We start from the raw sequence: 18184 nt of genomic DNA, 5'->3' as shown, positions 1-18184 counted from the left end.
CCACGGCTCAACGCCGAGCATCTTTTCACGGACTTAGATCACAAATCTCTGGCCTTTTTAACCTGGACTTTGGGCCTATTAGGAAGTCGCATTACGTTGTTTATGTGTCTCAGCGCTTCTCCATTGCCACTGTGACAAGTCACCACAAACTCAGCAGCCAAAGCCAGCACAGACTGACTTCGTCATGCCGCTGGTGGCCGGAAGGGTGGCTAGTCGGGTGGCAGCAGGGCTGCTTCCTTCCCGCGGGCTCTGGGGGAGAATCTGCTTCCTCGCTCACTTCTGTTGCTTGGGTTTCTGAGGCCTGTCCCGGCCCGCTGTGAGCCAGACGTCGTTCGAGGCTTCTAGAGGCTGCTGCTCCTCTTGGCCATGGTGCTTTCAAGTCCAGCGACGGCGGGTTGAGCCCACCAGACCACTCTGCCCGACTAATGCCGAGGACATGACTGAGTTTTAAAAGCTCACGACAGGCTTCTGGGGGGCGAGTGGCCTGGCGGGCTGCCGAGCGTGCGGGCAGGAAAGAAGAGTTGAGCGGCCGCGCCGGTGCCGGACTCGCGCAGTTGGTGGACTGGCCGCAGCCTCGCGGGCCGCCCTCCCGTGCCTCGCCGGCGGGCACCCTGGCCATGGGCACCTATGGGGCGCGCAGCGCGGGACCACGTGGCAGCGGCATGAAGGTCGCGTCGCTCGACGGGCACCAGCTGCGCAAGATGCTCCATAAGGAGGCGGCGGCGCGCTGCGTGGTGCTCCTGACCGCCGGCCCTAGCAGGCCTCTGCCGCCGTGAGCGTGCACGGCTCACTCAACGTCAACCTCAACTCGGCGGTGCTGCGGCGGCACGCGTGGCTGCTGCAGGAGGGCGGCGGCGGGGTGGCCGTGGTCGTGCTCGCCCAGGGCAGCCACCAGTGCCAGAAGCTGCGCGCAGAGAGCACCACGTGCATCGCGCTCACCTCCCCGCTCGCCCGCCTGCCCCGGCCCGCGGGTCTCCTTCCTCAAAGGGGGCTATGGGACTCTGGATGTCCTGAGTGCTGTGTGGATGTATGACCCATTTCACAAGAGAAGGCGGACGCCGAGGAAGCCCTCGTGAGCCAGCGAGGGAAACCAGCGCTCAGCATCAGCTACAGGCCAGCCTACGAGCAGGGCGGCCCCGTGGAAATCCTTCCGTTCCTCTACCTTGTGCCTACCGTGCACCCAAGTGTGAGTTCCTCGCCAACCTGCCCATCACGGCCCTGCTGCATGTCTCTCGGCGGACTTCCGAGTCCTGCACGACCCACACACACGACAAATGGATCCGCGTGGAAGAGCCACACAGCCGACATCAGCTCCTGCTTTCAAGAAGCACTAGACTTGACTGTGTCGGGGACAAGGGAGGCAGGTCCTGGTCCACTGCGAGGCTGGGATCTCCCGCTCGCCCACCATCCGCATGGCTTATCTCACGAAGGCCAGGCAGTTCCGCCTGAAGGATGCCCTCGATTACGCCAAGCAGCAGCGGAGTGTGGTCTCGGCCAACTTTGGCTTCCGGGGCCAGCTCCTGCAGGAGTCCGACATCCTACCTTCCACACCTCCGGCTCCTTCCTGCCAACGGGAGGCGGCCGGCTCTTCGCTCCTCGCCCATTTGCAGACACCGAGCCCTGACGCGCAGGGTTCCTACTGCACCTTCCCTACCTCGGTGCTGGCACCCACGTCCACCCACTCGACAGTCTCCAGCTAGGCAGGAGCCCCATGGCCACGGCCACATCCTGCTAAAACCGGGATGGGGGAACCAGCCCAGCCTCAAGAACAACTATGACTCTGCTTTTTTTACACTCTGTGGACATTTCATACCTGTGCCATACTGAACACCTCACTGGCCCGCCGCCCCAGTGGGACAGGGAGTGGTCACCAGGCTTGCAAACGAACTTCACACGTACAGCGCGGATAGGTTTTGGGGACCGAAGGAAGGCCAAGCCATCATGAGAGCACAGCGCGTGCCGACTACTGTACTTCAGACCCCCTGCCCTCTCAGGACCGCCCAGGCCCTGCACCTCCAAGCTCGCCTTTTCATTTCAAGCGCAAGGCAATGAATACCCACAGCAACGTGCGAGAGAGCGGTTGCTGGACCAGGAGAAAAGGCAGTTAGGAAGCCAAGTTGTTCTGAAGGAAGCACGATTTCCACCTTAGTTTTGGAACTTTGGCAGTCTCCGCATCGGTCTCTTGCTTCAGGGCACAAGCTGATCACCACCCAGTCAGGAAAGTAACCCCTCCAGGGTGCGGAGGGACGGGATCGAGATGCTTATTTGAACCCTCACGTGGTTTTGAGACTCCCCTTGGGTCCCGTGTGAAGGCAGGTGGTCGAAGTAGCAAGACGCTGACCTGTCTGGGTGTCCTTTCCACTGGGGGTTCTTCCCTGACTTTGGACTTCGCATGATTCTTATTCATATAGAACCTTTCTCGCCACCCCCTCCTCAAAGCATCTCTTGTGTCATTCGAAGAGCTCTTCAGACCTTAGACCAAAAATCACCCCTTTGACGGGGTGGCCATGGGTGCCACGAGCAGATTTTGTAATGTGGTACTTCTTTTTTTGTCTGCGGTTTCTCTCTCCAGGGGAAAAGGCAATAATTTCCTAAAATCCATATGAATGTGAAGAACAGCAGTACGTTACTGGGTGTTACTGTTGTTTTTTATGGTGCAAAATAAGAAGATTAAAATAAAAAAAAAAATAAAAGGTCACAATTAGTTTAGGCCCACGTGGACAACGCAGGATGATCCCGTCCCAAGATCTTTAGCCACGTCTGCAAAGTTCCTCTTGGCCATGCAATGTGACACGGTCCCAGGCTCCAGAGAGTAGGGCCTGGGCGTCTTCGGGGGTCGCTCCACCCACCACGTTAACAGCCGCCACGTGCTCTGACTGTATGACCTCCGTCGGGTTCATGCTTCTTCCTCCCAGACTGTGGTTTGCCTTATTTTTTTTTAATTTTTTTTATTATTATTTATTTATGATAGTCACAGAGAGAGAGAGAGAGAGGCAGAGACACAGGCAGAGGGAGAAGCAGGCTCCATGCACCGGGAGCCCGACGTGGGATTCGATCCCGGGTCTCCAGGATCGCGCCCTGGGCCAAAGGCAGGCGCCAAACCGCTGCACCACCCAGGGATCCCTGGTTTGCCTTATTTTCACAACGATGCCCGTTGAAGAATAAAAGGATTTAACTTTGAGGAGTCCGATTTATAATTATTCACGTCCTATTAAAGAAATCTTTGCCACATTCGCGGTCCCTAAGCCTTTTCTCCTGGCTCTCTTCCGGAAGTTCTTGGGCCTCGCATCTCAAGCTACTTTTTGTACATGGTTAAGAAGGAACGATCGAAGGTGTGTTTTGTGCACGTGGCCATCCGACCGCTCTGGCCTCTCTTGTTAACAGCAGCATCCTGTCCCCGCCGCAGCACGTGTTGAAAACCCCTCACCATAAACCTGTGGTCTTTCTAGACGTCGGACCGTGTTCCAGGGCCGTGCGGGGCCCGCCTTTATGCTGATGCCGCCGTAACTTCGCGGTGTCCCCGCTGGCAGGCGGAATCCGCCACTGCTGGCCTCCCCCAGGTTCTTTGGCTCTGCTGGGCCCTTCCTATTCCCACAGACATTTCAGAAGCAGCTTGTCAATTTTTGCCCAGGTCTCCGGGGGATTTTGATCGAGGCTGTGCTGACTGCAGGATGTGGGGAGAAGCGACACCTGGACCACCCCAACTCCTCCAGTCAGGACGGCACCTCTCGCTCACGGTCACTTCCCACGGCGATGTCCTGTGGTTTTCGGCGCACAGAGCTCACGCGCCTCCTGTCTGATGGGTCCCCAGGACGTGGTCTATCTGGAGCTGCTGTTCAACCCTTTACCCTTCCCTCCGCAGGTGTTCGCTGCTAGCACGCAGGAGTACAAGTGAGTTTTGAACATTGACCTTGTACAGGGCTACGTTTCCTCAACTCAGTGACTGGTGCTAGTGGCCGTGTTGCGGACTCCTTAGGATTCTCCACACGAAGGATCGGGTCATCTGTGCGTAAGGACTTCTTCCTCTCCACCTGGATGACTTCTGTCCTCTTTGCTGCCTTGCTGTACCCGCCAGAGCCACCGTCCGAGGACCCTGTGCCTTTATCCTAACAGGGTTCCTGAGGGCAACTCCAATTGTGCATTCGTCTGTTTCTCCTTGCAGTTCTATCGGTTTTGCGTTGCGTCCACACTGAGGACTGTCACGTTGTTTCTGACGAACTACCTTCCCGTTTATGCCCCTGGTGACATTCTTGACAGCAAAAGCTTTGTCGGAAGTGGACACGCCCGCTCCAGGCTCACTGTGGTTCCTGTGCTCCCGTGACAAGTGTCCCCCATCTTTTCACTGCTCACTTACTTGCGCCTTCATGTTTCTTGTAAGCAGCATACTGCTGTGTCTTGTTTTAGAACCCAATCTAACAGTCTGTCAACTTGGGACTTCAGACAAGTTACTTTCCCCTTGTTCATCCCGTTTTAAGTATAATTTTACTGGAGGATGTGTCCGATTCCCCATCTAATCTTTGAGACGTACCGCTCATACACAACTCACCACTTTAAAACCTACCACCCAGTGATGTTTACTGAATTTAGACTCGCGCAACCACTACCACTATCTAAGTCCTGAACGTTCCCGTCTTTCCCCAAAGAAACCCTTCCCCGGAGCACGCCCTCCCCGGCCGCCCTCCCCAGCCCCTGGTAAACCACCACCGGCTTGCTCGCTGCCTAATTCACCTGTTTGGGGCATCTCACAGAAACGGAATCACACGGCACGTGGCCTGTGGCCGGCAGCCCTCCCGGAGCAGGTGGTTGCAGGCTCCCCCGAGCTGTGGCAGGTGTCAGCACCACGCTCCCCTGACCTGCCAGATAATATTCATCATGGGCACTTAACCACACTTCCCAGTGGATGGGTATTTGGATTATTTCTACTTTTTAGCTATTCATCACTAAAAATAGCTACTGAATATTTGAAAATGCAGTACTGAATGTTGAATGGCTTTGAACATCTGCCTGGCAGGGCATGGCAGCCCCGTTCCTTCTCTCAGCGCTCGGCTGCCATGGGACTCAGCTACACCCATTAGGGCTGGGATGCCAGTGTCCCAGCTGCCCTCCCAACATCCCCCACCTACTCGCACCAATGCAAGTGCTGCGGCCCCCCTACAAGCCCCCAGTGCCCAGCACTCACCCCCCTTCCGGTCCTGTAGTACGCGGTGGGGAATGCACATGTGCATCTACAGTCCAGACTACTGCTTAAGGGAAAATGACTTCCTCAGTTTTAATTGCTCCCCCTGCTCGGAGCCAGGCTGCTTTCCAGAAAGTCTGTACCTATCAACACCACCACCACGTTTCCCACACCCTTGCAACACTTAGGGTTGTTAAACCTTTGCTAGCCATAGAGCACACCTGGGCCACCTGAGGTTGGACGTTTTCCGGACTACCTGAGTTGTTATCTTTCTTAGACAACATTTGAGCTCAGCTTCTCAGGCGTCTTACCTTCCAGCTGGCTTCCTGCCGTCTCCTCCCCGGTCACCGCCGACACCCCGCGTGTACCCCTTTCTCCTCTACCGTAACATGGTGTGCTTAGTCCAGAAGTACAGCTGGCGGCAAGTCCTTCCTTCCAGCGATCGGCCCAGGGCCCCTGACCTTGTCCCTCTGCACCTGGTGCACACACTGGTGGCCACCTGAGAGACAAGTACTTGCAGTCTCACTCCGCCTCCTGATTCCCTCCCTCCTGCCCCAAAGACATGGGACCCGGCACCGAGGACAGCTGCTGCCCATGGCCATGGCCGCAGCATCAACAGTCTCTGCCGCCAGCACGGAAACGCCCTGCACACAATGCCCTGAGCCGGGCACGGTCTCTCTGGGACAGAGCTCAGAGCGGAAGACCCCTTCACAAACAGAATCATCTGATGACCTGTGTAGGTGAAGCTGTCCACGACCCGAGCGTCTGCAGTGCTATCATTCTGACCGACGGGGGTCGTCTGCAGAGGTGTCTACCATTCCATTTACCACTCGAGAGTCCAGAGAATAGGGCAAAAGGCCTGACCTGCTGCCCAAGATCACACTGCAGGTGCTAGAAAAGACTGTGGCACCGTAAGAAACATCCATCAAAGGGCCCCCGCTGGCTCAGTTGGTGGAGCGGGTGATTCTTGACCTTAGGGTTGCGAGTTCAGGCCCCACACTGGGTGCGGAGATTACTCAAAGGAATATTTTTTTAAAAAAAACCACGTACGTTAGTTTATGGGAAAAGTTTTAAACATTTAATGAAAAAACTCACAGCACTGCATTATTTACATGTGGGTAAGAAAAGAACACCAACGGCTCGTCCCGGGGTCCATCGGAGAGCCCCACAATCCCCGTCACCCAGACACTGTCCCTAAGCGCGTCCCAGCCGGGGCACTGGGCAGGCAGATGGTCACCAGCACCTTGTCAGCACAGCAGCTCCTCAGATCAGATCCGCCACTGAGGGAAAGGAAGGCATACGTTAAGGAATAGAACAGACACGATGAAGTGCCTTCATCCAGAGGCTCACCAGACCCCCCCCCCCCCCCGCCGAACAAACAGAACAGGAAGAGTGATGGGGGCACGCACCGTTCATGGGCATCTCGTCGATCTGGGTGGAGTAGTACTGCTCGATGTCCCTCAGGATGCGGATGTCGTCATTCTTCACGAAGTTGATGGCCACCCCCTTGCGGCCATAGCGGCCCGACCGCCCGATTCTTCAAGAGAATGAACCACTTCAGTAAATGCAGCAGAGAAGGTGCCACCGAACCCGCCCACAAGCAGACCCACGAGGAGCCCCGTACCTGTGTATGTACAACTCTCTGTTGTTGGGCAGGTCGTAGTTAATGATGAGGGACACCTGTGGGACGTCCAGCCCCCGGGCCCAGACGTCTGTGGAGATGAGCACCCGGCTGTAAAAGAGAAGGTACTTGAGGCCATCACCCTAGTCAGAAAGTTTTAGCCTGGCTACAAGGTGAACGCGTCAGGTCGCCCCTCACACGGGCCGTCTGCAGGTGTGAAGCGTCCGGGACAACACCAGACCCGCGTGGAAAGGCACATCCGGTACTTAGCTCCCACGTGACCCCAACCTATGAGACGATTCAAGTATCTCATACTGTACTGGATTTGATTTGTTGAATATCAGTCCCACATCAATAACCAGGCAAGACATTTTACTTCCGCCTAGCAAGGAGTCAGTCACGGTGGCGTCACTGACTTCGGTGTAGGGTTCAGGCTGTTCAAACGTGAAACGCAGCTCGCACCACTCTGCCCTACAGCCAGGACAGGACCTGACATGCCACAGGCCTGCACCATCCAACATGGAGCCACCAGCCCGCCTGTCCACGAGCACCTGCTGTGTGCCTGATCTGGAAACAGGAGGTTTTATTTTAGTTTTTATTTTACAGATTTTGTTTGACAGAGAGAGTGAGAGAGAAAGCACGCAAGAGCACACACGAGCACAAGCAGGGGGAGCAGCAGAGGGAGAGGGAGAGGCGGGCTCCCCGCTGAGCAGGGAGCCCCATGTGGGGCTCAATCCCAGGATCCCGAGATCATGACCTAAGCCGAAGGCACATGCTTAACTGAGCCACCCGGGCGCCCCTGGAATGGGATGCTCTTGTTGTGTAAGATACACACAGGATGGGCAGCCCGGGTGGCTCAGTGGTTTAGCGCCGCCTTCAGCCCAGGGCCTGATCCTGGAGACCCGGGATTGAGTCCCACGTCGGGCTCCCTGCATGGAGCCTGCTCCTCCCTCTGCCTGTGTCTCTGCCTCTCTCTCTCTCTCTGTGTGTCTCTCATGAATAAATAATTTAAAATTAAAAAAAAAAAAAAAAGATACACACAGGATTTTGAACACTTTATACAAAAAGAAAGCAAAAAAATCCCCAAACCTTAATTAGTATTCTTAACACTAATTATATGTTGAAAATATTGAAATGACATGCCACGTCGGGTTAAAGAAAATATATTAAAAAATCAACTTCACCTGCACCTTATCTGTTTTAACGAGCCTACCAGAGAATCTCAGGTTACACACATGGCTTGACTTTCAGGTCTACCAAACACGGCTGGTCTAGAGGCACTCAGTATTGGGACACAGCAAACCAGAAGAGTTCAAAACAAAACAGGAAGGTGTCACTGTCACATCACCACCTACACGCCCAGCCCCAGGGGGAGAGGAAGAGGACCCCAGCCAGGCTGGGAGGGTGGGCTGGGCTTGGGGTCAGACACCTGCCAAGCAGGAGAAAAGACAAAAGCCACACGGATACTCATCAGGGTAGAAGCTGGGGAGAGAGAGCAAAAAAGACCATTCAGGGGGCAGCAGGGGGACCGCAGGGACCTCCCAACGGAAACAACAGCAAACCTAGAAATCTCTCAGCAAATACCTCCCTCGAGACGTCAGAAGGAGGCATTTCAAGGTGAAACAAACACTTCCAGACATCTTGTCACTGGCAGCCCCAAACTAAATACACAAAGACTTCTTCAGGGAGAAGGAAACCCACCCCCAATAGAGGTCAGAGACAAAGGAAAAGAGAATCAAATGGTAAATATGTAACTGAGTAAATAATTTTGTCACACAGCAAAGACCTCTTGTGGAGTTTCCACAGGAGGGCAGGTCAGGGAAGTCAGAGCTCCCAGCCTGGCAGGCAGGACAACGGCCCCAGTGCCCATCACGACAGGTGCTGATGATGGACACACGCGCTTTGCTAAGAAGGCTACTCAACTCACGGCGGTACAGACGTTTTCCAAAATAAGAACTGGGAAAAAGGAATACCAAGAAGAAATCCCAAATAAAAAAAGTGGGATGCCTGGGTGGCTCAGTGGTTGAGCACCTACCTGCCTCTGGCTCAAGTCCTGGGATCGAGTCCCGCATCAGGCTCCCTGCATGAAGCCTGCTTCTCCCTCTGCCTATGTCTCTGCCTGTCTCTCTCTCTCTCTCTCATGAATAAATAAATAAAATCTTTTAAAAAATAAATAAAATTATACATACCAGTGTCGACATTAACAAAACCAGACCAGTGGCTCTGATACAAAGACTGTGGTCACCACTAGATTACAAGAAAACCCAAAGGGCAGCCCCGGTGGCGCAGCGGTTTAGCGCTGCCTGCAGCCGGGGGCGTGATCCTGGGGACCAGGGATCGAGTCCCACGTCAGGCTCCCTGCATGGTGCCTGCTTCTCCTTCTGCCTGTGTCTCTGCCTCTTTCTCTCTAGCTGTGTCTCTATGAATAAATAAATAAAGTATTTAAAAAAAAAAAAAAAAAAAGAAAACCCAAACAGAAACACACTATGTGCTCTGTGCACCAAGTCCACCACAGCTTAGGGCCGCAAAGAGAAGGCCAAGGGCGTGAGGGTGCTCCGAGGGGACCACCTGATGTGGCCGCAGAGACACAGACGCCTCCGTGACAAGAACAGCTCCTCCGTAAACAGAGGAGTTCTGAATCCACAGACCCGACCTTAGGATGCATCGAGCAAGAGCACATCAAGCCTCCAAGTGCTGCACCCATGGTGCCCCCAATGCCAAGGAGACGGTTAAGAGAAACAGAGGCAAGGATGCAGACCATCCACACCTCCGGGGTAGGCACAGGACGTGGTGTGTGGCCTCCGTAAGGCACTCGGCCCGCAGACACACACTCCCAGCATCTGAAAGATAAGCATGTGCTGGGCCACCGAGCATATCCAAATACGAGTCATCAATGCACGTCCTCTGACCACAGTGGGATTGGGTTAAAGATCATGGAAAGTTGAGCGAACAATCTCCTCATTCAGGCAACAAAGAAACACCCTTCAAGTAAGGCGGCCATCCTAGCCAGGGGAGGCTGCCGCCACTTAACCCAGCTTAGGGCACCAGCAGCAGTTCCCACGTCAGGCGGGAAGGCAGGGCCTGGGGCCATGGGGGGACCTGGCAAGGCAGGCGGACAGAGGGCACGGGGAACACCACCAGCGGGACTGGGTGCAGACAGAGGAGCTGGCCCACCTGGCACCAGACCGGAACTCCTTCATGATGGACTCGCGCTCTTTCTGCGGCATGTCCCCGTGCATGGACGACACCGTGAAATTGGCTTCTCTCATCTTCTCTGTCAGCCAGTCGACCTGCACATCAAATCAGCAGATGCCACCGTCAGCTCAGAAACCAAACCAGACTGTTCTGGACTTTATCATGATCACCTGCAGAACCAGTGTGAACACTCACAGAGCAAGTGCTCTTAAAATTCACACTAATCTTTATTAGACGGGCAGAAAACTTTCCTGGCGCACATCAGGGCAAAACTCCTATTTGTTCCATATAAATTTCTCCAAAAAAAAAAAAAAAACAACCTCTCACTGTTCTCATTTGAAATTTAAATTTGAATCTCTTTTGGAAAGTGGCCCAACTCCCCCTCTTGTTTCAAAGAAGCTGCCAGGGTTCTCCACTCTGCCTGCAGATGATCATCACTTGGGTGCCCAAAAAAACTGAAGCCTGGGTCCCACCTAAAACCACGGACTCCTTCCTCCTCACTTAGGGCAGCTGGGGTGGCGCAGCGGTTTAATGCCGCCTTCAGCCTAGGGTGTGACCCTGGAGACCCGGGATCGAGTCCCACGTCGGGCTCCATGCACGGAGCCTGCTTCTCCCTCTGCCTGTGTCTCTGCCTCTCTCTCTCTGTTTCTCATGAATAAATAAAATCTTTTAAAAAATAAATAAATAAAACCTTGGACTCCCAAGCCTCAGTCGTGAGACCAGCATCAATACTTGTTCGGTTTCACTGGATACGTCCGACTGTTCACTTCTGAGCCTTTACAGAGCAGGGCTGACTTGCGTTCTGAGAACCAACCTTCGGTTTTGCCCAAAAGGACACTGAACAGCCAAGGCAGCTACTGCTTTACCTTCCTTTTGGTGTTACAGAAGATGACGGCCTGAGTGATGGTCAGCGTGTCGTAGAGGTCACACAGTGTGTCAAATTTCCACTCTTCCCTCTCCACCGCCACAAAAAACTGCTTGATGCCTTCTAGAGTCAATTCATCACTGGAAGATACAGACAAGTGCTGTGAACTCATCCGCCCACCGAGACCTGAGGGCGCACACAAGCCGAGCACTGCTCCTAGCCTGGCCCACGGCAGCCCCCGCCGCTCCTGGCCGTCAGCACTCCCGCCATATGGGCCACATGCTGACCCGTCTGAGCCTTTAACAGCCACTAGGTAGCCCCTGTTTTACGTATTTTACCCCCACAACACTGACGGACAAACACCATCAGGTGGTTTATAAATTTCGAATTACTGGGCCAAGGGGGAATACACATATAAAAGCTGGTTTCTCAAACCAGAAAACAAAGAATTTTCATGTTTTAAGCTTAAATATAAGCTACGTGGCTGTTTTTGTACCACCCGGAAGCAGGGCGTTCTTACCGCTTCACCAAGATGCGGATGGGGTCCGTCATGAACTTGTTGGTCATCTCCAGGATTTCGTGAGGCAGCGTGGCACTGATGAGCACCACCTGCGTGGCCGGAGGCAAGTACCTGTACACGTCGTAAATCTGCTCCTTGAAACCTGGACACAGAAGGAGGCACAGGGAGTCTGAAGGTTGCACTTGGACACAGAAGTGACGACTGTGAGGTGTGAGGTTTCCCGAGGAATCTTCCACAGAGCCAGGAAATCCACCTGCCCTTCTCTACCGCTCCTCGCCCCTCTCAGGTGGGCTCTGGGGATCACGGCCCCACCCAGAGGCCTGGGTGCCAACACTTAAGAGCAAAAGAACCCCAGCCCTGGGTCATCCACGACCTCGGCTGCCTCTTGGCGGTCAGGACCTCAGTCCCAGCTCCTGCCACCCTGTGAGGATCTGTGTCCGCTGGGGTAAGATCAGCCACATTTAAGAGAATCCAGAGATCTGGATTTTTATAAAACAATCTTCCAGTTAAAAAAATCTTCTATGTATATATGGAACCATTACAGTTGTGTACTAGAAACTAACGCACCATGTGTCAATTATACCTCCATCGTTGGGACCTGGCCCACAGGTCACTCACCATGCCCCCATCTCTGCCTGGACTAGGCAGGACAGAGCCAGCAAGTGTGTGTGAGAAAGCCCAGACAGGGGGTCCCCAGCCTCCAAGAGAGCCCATTCACAGACTGAGGTTGTAACAAACATCAGAGCCCAAGATCTGCATTTCTAACAAATTCCCAGATGACGTGAACCCTGGTGGTCTGGAGACCTCACTCTGAGAACTGCTGCCCATGGGACAGGCGCACAGGAGCCACTGGCAAGCCATGGCTTCCTCAGACACTAAGGAGCCACCTGAGTGCCCCACAGTCACTATGCCTCTCTCTCAGCTGAGGAGCAAAGTCTTCAGGTGAGAAGCCCTGGGCTGGAGGGCCGGGGGGGCAGCCCTCAGGACAGCATCAGCCTCCAGGGACCTGGACATCAGAACCATTTAGGGCCCCACCCGTGTAGCAGATGAGCGCCGAGAGGCAAGTGCTCCCTCCACCTGGATGACCCTGATGTCTATGAGACGCCCCACACCCCCCAGTATGATGTGGAGACCAAAGGGGAGGGCGTGTGCAGAAAGGACAAGCGGGGAGACACGAGGGAGCACTGCCTGTCGCTGCGCATAACAATGCCCCGGGCTCAAGGTACATTTTCACGATGCATTTCCTCACCGCTGGACTAACGCCACAACTGCCACACAGAGAGGCATCACAGATCTGTCCTCAGACATTCAGGTAGAAACAACATGAAAAGCCTAAAAAGTACATGTCCCAGTCTAGAAATTTATCCTATTAACTGGTAAAAGAGTAAAATCAGCCTAGACAACTAACAGAACAACTAGTTAAATAAATGACAGTCTCTAGACAATGGGACGCCCCGTTGCCATAAATCTAGCTTCCCTGACACACCGTTGTGCCCCCCACAACCCACAGTAAGCATTTCTACACGCCTCATCTCAGCCGCACACCTCCCCGTCTGTGCTGAGCCCCACACATGCGGGAGCAATGCTGCACCAGTCTGGGCGGAGATGCCGTGGTTCTGGCCGTGACTGCTCTCAGCTCCCCGAGAGAAGAGCCAGGTGCAAGCTTCATGTTCACAGCTGCCCGGAGAGCACGAGGGCATCTGCTAGCACCGAGAACACTGGCATTAGCTCCATGTTTCAGCTCCATGATGTGAACACGTTAACAGTAAAGTCAAGAGAAAATCTCTGCTTTTGTGACTCCTACCTTTATTTAACATTTCATCAGCCTCATCCAACACCAACATCTTGATGGCCCGTGTCCTCAAACTCCTGCGCCGAATCATATCTGTGGAATCAGTTTGATATCCTTAGACCTCGGACCACGAGGAAACAGCCAGCCATTCCCCCTGGTTTTCAGAGCATTTCTGAGGCCTCTTGCCTACTTCTTACATCACTTGCACGCAAGCTCTACCACACAGCACAGCAAATGGAAACGGTCCTGGGTCCTTCAAGCACTTCTTGTAACGCCACAAGCACTTACCAAAGACACGTCCAGGTGTGCCAGCAACAACGTGCTGCCCGTAGTCCAGCTTCCTGATGTCCTCTCCCACATTGGTGCCCCCGATGCAGGCATGGCACTGCACATTCATGTAGTCCCCCAGAGCGAGCAGACCCTGAATTAAAACAAGGGTCACGTCTGGGGCCTCACCTTGGGGCCTCACCTCAGGACCACACAAAGTCAGAGACCTCCAAGTTTCCCCAAAGCGAAGGTAATCTCTACTCTGACGTACCAAGTACTACTTATTCCATTGTTTACACCATAAAACTACAAAAAGACCCAACCTCCTGCTTCTATGCCAAAATAAAGTTCATTTTACTGGTTTCTTATTATGAAAGAAATACATTTTAATTACAAAAAGCCCTGGAAATACGTAAAACTCCTAATTTTAGCCACTCACAAACAATTCTAACAACATCTTAATATAAAGTACAACTACTAAAATGATTTCTTTGTTGAAAAAAAACTACTATTCTGAGACTGCAAAAAGCTACTGGAATCATACCAGCTACACTAAAAATGACTCAGTATAAACCAGCAACTCACATAACAATGATTTATGCCAAAAATCAGGAAGTAAAATTTGAGGGAACCAAAAAACAGGATTAGATTAAATCAACCAGCCAACCTTTTACACCTGAACCAGAAAGCAGCACTTGGGAATACAGCACTAACTCTCAGTGGCTCACCTTCTGGATCTGCACAGCTAATTCTCTCGTTGGAGCCAAGATCAAAGCCTGGGTTTCACGAACCTGGTAAAATAATTTGTCAGAAAACAGAGAATCCTCAGTATTCTCAAGGCAGACTGCACGAAGTCAGATGCAGATCTATCTTGAATGTCACGTCGCATTAACCACATATCTCATTTGTAACAGAGACAAAGGAACCTGAACGTAAGTTCATGTGTGAACCCAGTCATCATGGGGTTCACTGGGCAGAATTCTTGCTTGCCCACTAAAAGAATGCCCACTAAAAATGTCTCTCTCCATTTAGCTGACAAGGAACTTAGGACAGCGTATTAGTTAGCTCTCCTATTAGTGTGTAATTAAGAATATCATGAAAAATTTGAGTCAGTACAACTAAGTACACATTTTTAAAAACCGACTTTTCGGACACTGCAGTTACAGAAGAAACAAAAGTATTTCTGAGGATTAAAGATAAGTTCATTTGAAGAGTGGCAAATTACCTGAATATCCAAACACTGGAGGACAGAAATGCTGAAGGTGGCAGTTTTGCCTGTGCCAGATTGCGATCTGTTCAAGAAAACACAGGTAAGAGGTGAAAAAGGATGGGCTATGTGTTCCCACTCACCTCACCCCACCACAGCAGTGCTCCAAAGGACAGCTGCAGGACAGCGGCTTCCTCCTCCACCGCCCGGGGTGGGGTCACGAGCAATAAGGTAAGATCAGGAGGATGCAACTTCTGTACTAGGGGAGTCGGAGCCGCAGGATCTATAACCCTGACGGGTGTTACAGACTCCAAAAAAAGAGGCTCCCTTTTATAGAAATGTAATTCTCTTCTGCAATTTTGGACTATAACCGTCCTCCAAAAATAACTTTTCTTGTAAAGAAGTCTTTAAAATTAACACAAATCAGGAATAAAGCCATTAAAGAGAGTATGCTACACCATTCTGCATGCCAGCTGCTAGGTAAGTGAAGCTGGCTAAGAATATGACAGCTTTCTAAAGGACACAAAAACAAAAAACAAGACACTGTGGCTCAAGCTGAGGAAAGGGCTACTGACACATATGTGGAAAGGGAGAACAGGGGTCCCCTCAAAGCGCTGTACTCAGCTGACAAGCACCTAACCCCATTCTCTACCGGTGACGTACTGAGCAATGACGTCTCTCCCTTTAATTATCTGCTTGATGGCTCGCTGCTGGATGGCTGATGGTTTCTCAAAACCTGTAAAAACAAAGCGAAAGTTCTAACATGAGGACACTGGCAGCTCCTTGGGACACAGATGGTATCTTTTTTTAAGCCCCCACGTCCACCCCTCTTAGCCCAAAGTCCAACACACCAAAGCTCAAGAAATAGCTGCTGAATGACTTGGGCTGAACTGTATTTTTACACTAACACAGATCTTATGTGCACAGACAAAATCTCTATAAAAGGAACATTGTTGCAGAACGCAGAGACCCCAGTTAGATTACCAAAAAAACAAAAAACAAACAAACAAAAAACAAACAAAAAAAACCACCCAAATGTTAATGGTGGTGCTCCTGAGAATGGATGGCAAAGGCTCATCTTTTACTCCAATTTCTCCTGCACTGCGTACATTACGATAGCCTGCGCTGCTCTTTTATCATTTCCATACTTTTTACGCTACAAGAAAGAAAAATGAATCCAGTGGCACCGGGGCCACCCCTCTTTCCTCTCTGCATCAACTCTACACCCTGTCTGTGCTGTCTGCCACGGCAACGACTCTAGGGCTTGGGCCGTTCCGGGGAGTGCCCGCTGCGCTCCTTCCACGTGTGATGCAGCTTCACCAGCTACGACATCACTCTAGAACGAGGCTACTTGGAGAGGGTAAAAAAAAACATTTCCCAAGTAAACAAAAGCTCATGTGCATAAAATATATCTTAGTTACTCTTCGGTAGCCTTTTATTTATTTATTTTTTTAATTTTTATTTATTTATGATAGAGAGAGAGGGGGGCAGAGATATAGGCAGAGGGAGAAGCAGGCTCCATGCACCGGGAGACCGACGTGGGATTCGATCCCAGGTCTCCAGGATCGTGCCCTGGGCCAAAGGCAGGTGCTAAACCGCTGAGCCACCCAGGGATCCCTCTTCGGTAGCCTTTTAAAACTCACCCGGACTTCCCGTCTAAAGTTAAAGCTGTAACACGGATGATTTAAAAAACCCTCATAGCGACCAACCAAGCAAGCACACAGGCGAGGAAACTAAAAACTGTTTTGCGCAGGGCTGCCAGGGAGGCCAAGAGGTGGGTGGGACCATCAGCCTCACCGCCCATCCCCTCTCTGCTCTACACCGTGGTAACGTCCCCTAACACCAGGGACTGTCGGGTAAACGGAGTTCCAGGCCCAGGCGTCAGCACAGAGGCGGATCGCCTGGATCTGGACCCCCAACACGGTGTCTCCCCAGGCTCCCGGCACCTGCACCGGGTGGCTCACAGGCCCGAGACTCCCCTGCTCCGAGGGCTCCCCACCTGAGCAATCGCCAGCAGCACCCACCAGCCGCTCACAACGCCCGGGAATCCTCAACCCCTCCCCGGCTCAACGTCATCACCCCCCCTGCCTCACCTCTCATGCCCCTTCTAGCGCACGGACACACAGAGGGTGCAGACCCCGGCGTTGCCACTCCCCCTGCTTCAAACCCCATGGCTTCCCCCTGCACTTAGGAACAAAATGCGAGCTGTCCGTCAGCTCACAGAGCGCTGGGCGAGATCCGGCCCTGCCTGCCGCTCCCGAGTAGCCCCTGGGCTCCCACCACGGAGCGCTTCCTCCCGGCCCTGGAGAGCAGCCCGCTCCGTGCTGCCGGCTACCGGCACCGGCTGCTCCGTCGTGCAACGGGCTCCTCGGTGCAGACCCCGGCTCACAGGTCAGCCCCCCGGGAGCCCCGCCAGCCCCCTCGCAGCCATCACCACCGCCCGAAGCATCCCGGCTCCCCGAAGTACCCGGAGCTCCCTCGCGGCCCAGGCAGCGCGGGCCCGGCCCCTGCCCGCCATCCGCGGCGCCAGCGCCCCCCAAGCGCCCGGGGCCGACCCGCCGAACCCCCCGACACCGACGCAGGCAGAGCGCAGGGTGCCGGGCGGGGGTCGCCCTCCACCCCGGGCCGCGCCCTCGCCCTCCCCGCCCGCGCCCCGCGGCCCCCGACCGTAGGCGTAGATGCCGCGCAGCAGGTCCTCCCGCAGGCCCATGGTGTCGAACGTGGGCGTCACGTCCACCTCCTCGCTGGTCTCGAACTCCACTTTGGTCATGTCTTCCTCTTTGAGCAGCCGCTTCCGCGCCGAGCCCGAGGTCGCCATCGTGGCCGCGGCCGCCATGATCCCGCGTCGGCTGAGAGCGGAGCGCGCGCCGCGGAGGAAAGCGGAAGCAGGGCCCCGCGCCGCCGGCGCCAGGAACTGACGTCACCGCGCGCGTGCGCACGAGCGCGCGTCGGGACCCTGAGGCGCTCTCCGCGTGAGAGGGGCGGGGGCTGCTGCCGCTCTCGCGAGATCTAAGCTGCCGCGGGATCTCGCTGGGGGCGGGGCTCCGCCCAGGCTCTATAAATACGGCCGAAGCGTCGGGGATCGCGTATTGCGCGGGTTGTCTGCAGGGGGGTCAGCGGCTCTGCGGGCGGGGCGGTGGCCCCGGGGAGCCCCGCGGAGCCCCCTGCCCCTCCGCACCCTCCTCCCGCCGAGGCCCGGGCAGAGGGCGCCCGCTCGCCGCGGCGGGTGCAGCGCGAACTTGCAAAGCCTCGCTGCTGCGCTGCACCTGCAGCTCCCGGGCCCCTGCGCCCTGCAAGGGAGCCCGCGCGTCTGACCTGGGGGCGCGGGAGCCGGTCCCGCGTCTGAGCCCAGACGTCCCCGAGAGCCCCTCCTGGACCAGCGTCACCCCCTGACCTGGCCCCGACCTGCGCCGCTGCAGGCGGGGAGTCGCGTGCACCCCTTCCCTTGGTGGGGACTTCACTCCTGGTCTCACCGTGGCGTGGCTCCCATCACTGGGCCTGTCTTTCATCCCCGGCGTCCTTCCGGGGCTGTTTGAGCGCT

General features: G+C 54.3%; 1 protein-coding gene and 1 pseudogene across 2 annotated transcripts; one reads left to right on the top strand and one right to left on the bottom strand.

The window, feature by feature from the left end:
* The first annotated feature begins 504 nt into the window (after window positions 1-504).
* Window positions 505-1830, top strand: LOC112920618 (dual specificity protein phosphatase 5 pseudogene; annotated as a pseudogene).
* Window positions 1831-6231: 4401 nt separating this feature from the next.
* On the bottom strand, window positions 6232-17601 carry EIF4A3 (eukaryotic translation initiation factor 4A3). Of its 2 annotated transcripts, none has more exons than XR_011999454.1 (12): window positions 17311-17537; window positions 15307-15379; window positions 14662-14728; window positions 14165-14227; window positions 13458-13590; window positions 13182-13262; window positions 11378-11519; window positions 10859-10997; window positions 7672-10087; window positions 6801-7596; window positions 6586-6713; window positions 6232-6456 (listed from the first exon to the last, which is right to left on the bottom strand). XR_011999454.1 is itself a non-coding variant. In XM_025999904.2 (12 exons), the coding sequence occupies exons 1-12, from the start codon at window positions 17477-17479 to the stop codon at window positions 6440-6442; spliced, it is 1236 nt and encodes a 411-aa protein (XP_025855689.1). In that variant the 5' UTR covers window positions 17480-17601; the 3' UTR covers window positions 6232-6439. The 2 variants fall into 2 exon arrangements, 1 of the variants encoding a protein (XP_025855689.1); XM_025999904.2 differs by having other exon boundaries at window positions 6801-6908; window positions 9972-10087; window positions 17311-17601.
* Window positions 17602-18184: the final 583 nt, after the last annotated feature.

Source organism: Vulpes vulpes, chromosome 2 (genome assembly GCF_048418805.1).
Source record: "Vulpes vulpes isolate BD-2025 chromosome 2, VulVul3, whole genome shotgun sequence".
In the NCBI taxonomy this organism is placed as follows: domain Eukaryota; kingdom Metazoa; phylum Chordata; class Mammalia; order Carnivora; family Canidae; genus Vulpes; species Vulpes vulpes.
Note: the sequence above shows the minus strand (reverse complement) of the source record. Positions and strands in the feature narration are given on the sequence as shown.

Coding starts and splice junctions, on each gene's coding strand:
- EIF4A3 (XM_025999904.2), bottom strand. CDS start 17,479: ATGGCGGCCGCGGCCACGATGGCGACCTCGGGCTCGGCGCGGAAGCGG. Junction 14,228..14,661: donor TCCAGTGTTTGGATATTCAG/GTAATTTGCCAC, acceptor TTATTTTACCAG/GTTCGTGAAACCCAGGCTTT. Junction 10,998..11,377: donor ATCCGCATCTTGGTGAAGCG/GTAAGAACGCCC, acceptor TGTATCTTCCAG/TGATGAATTGACTCTAGAAG.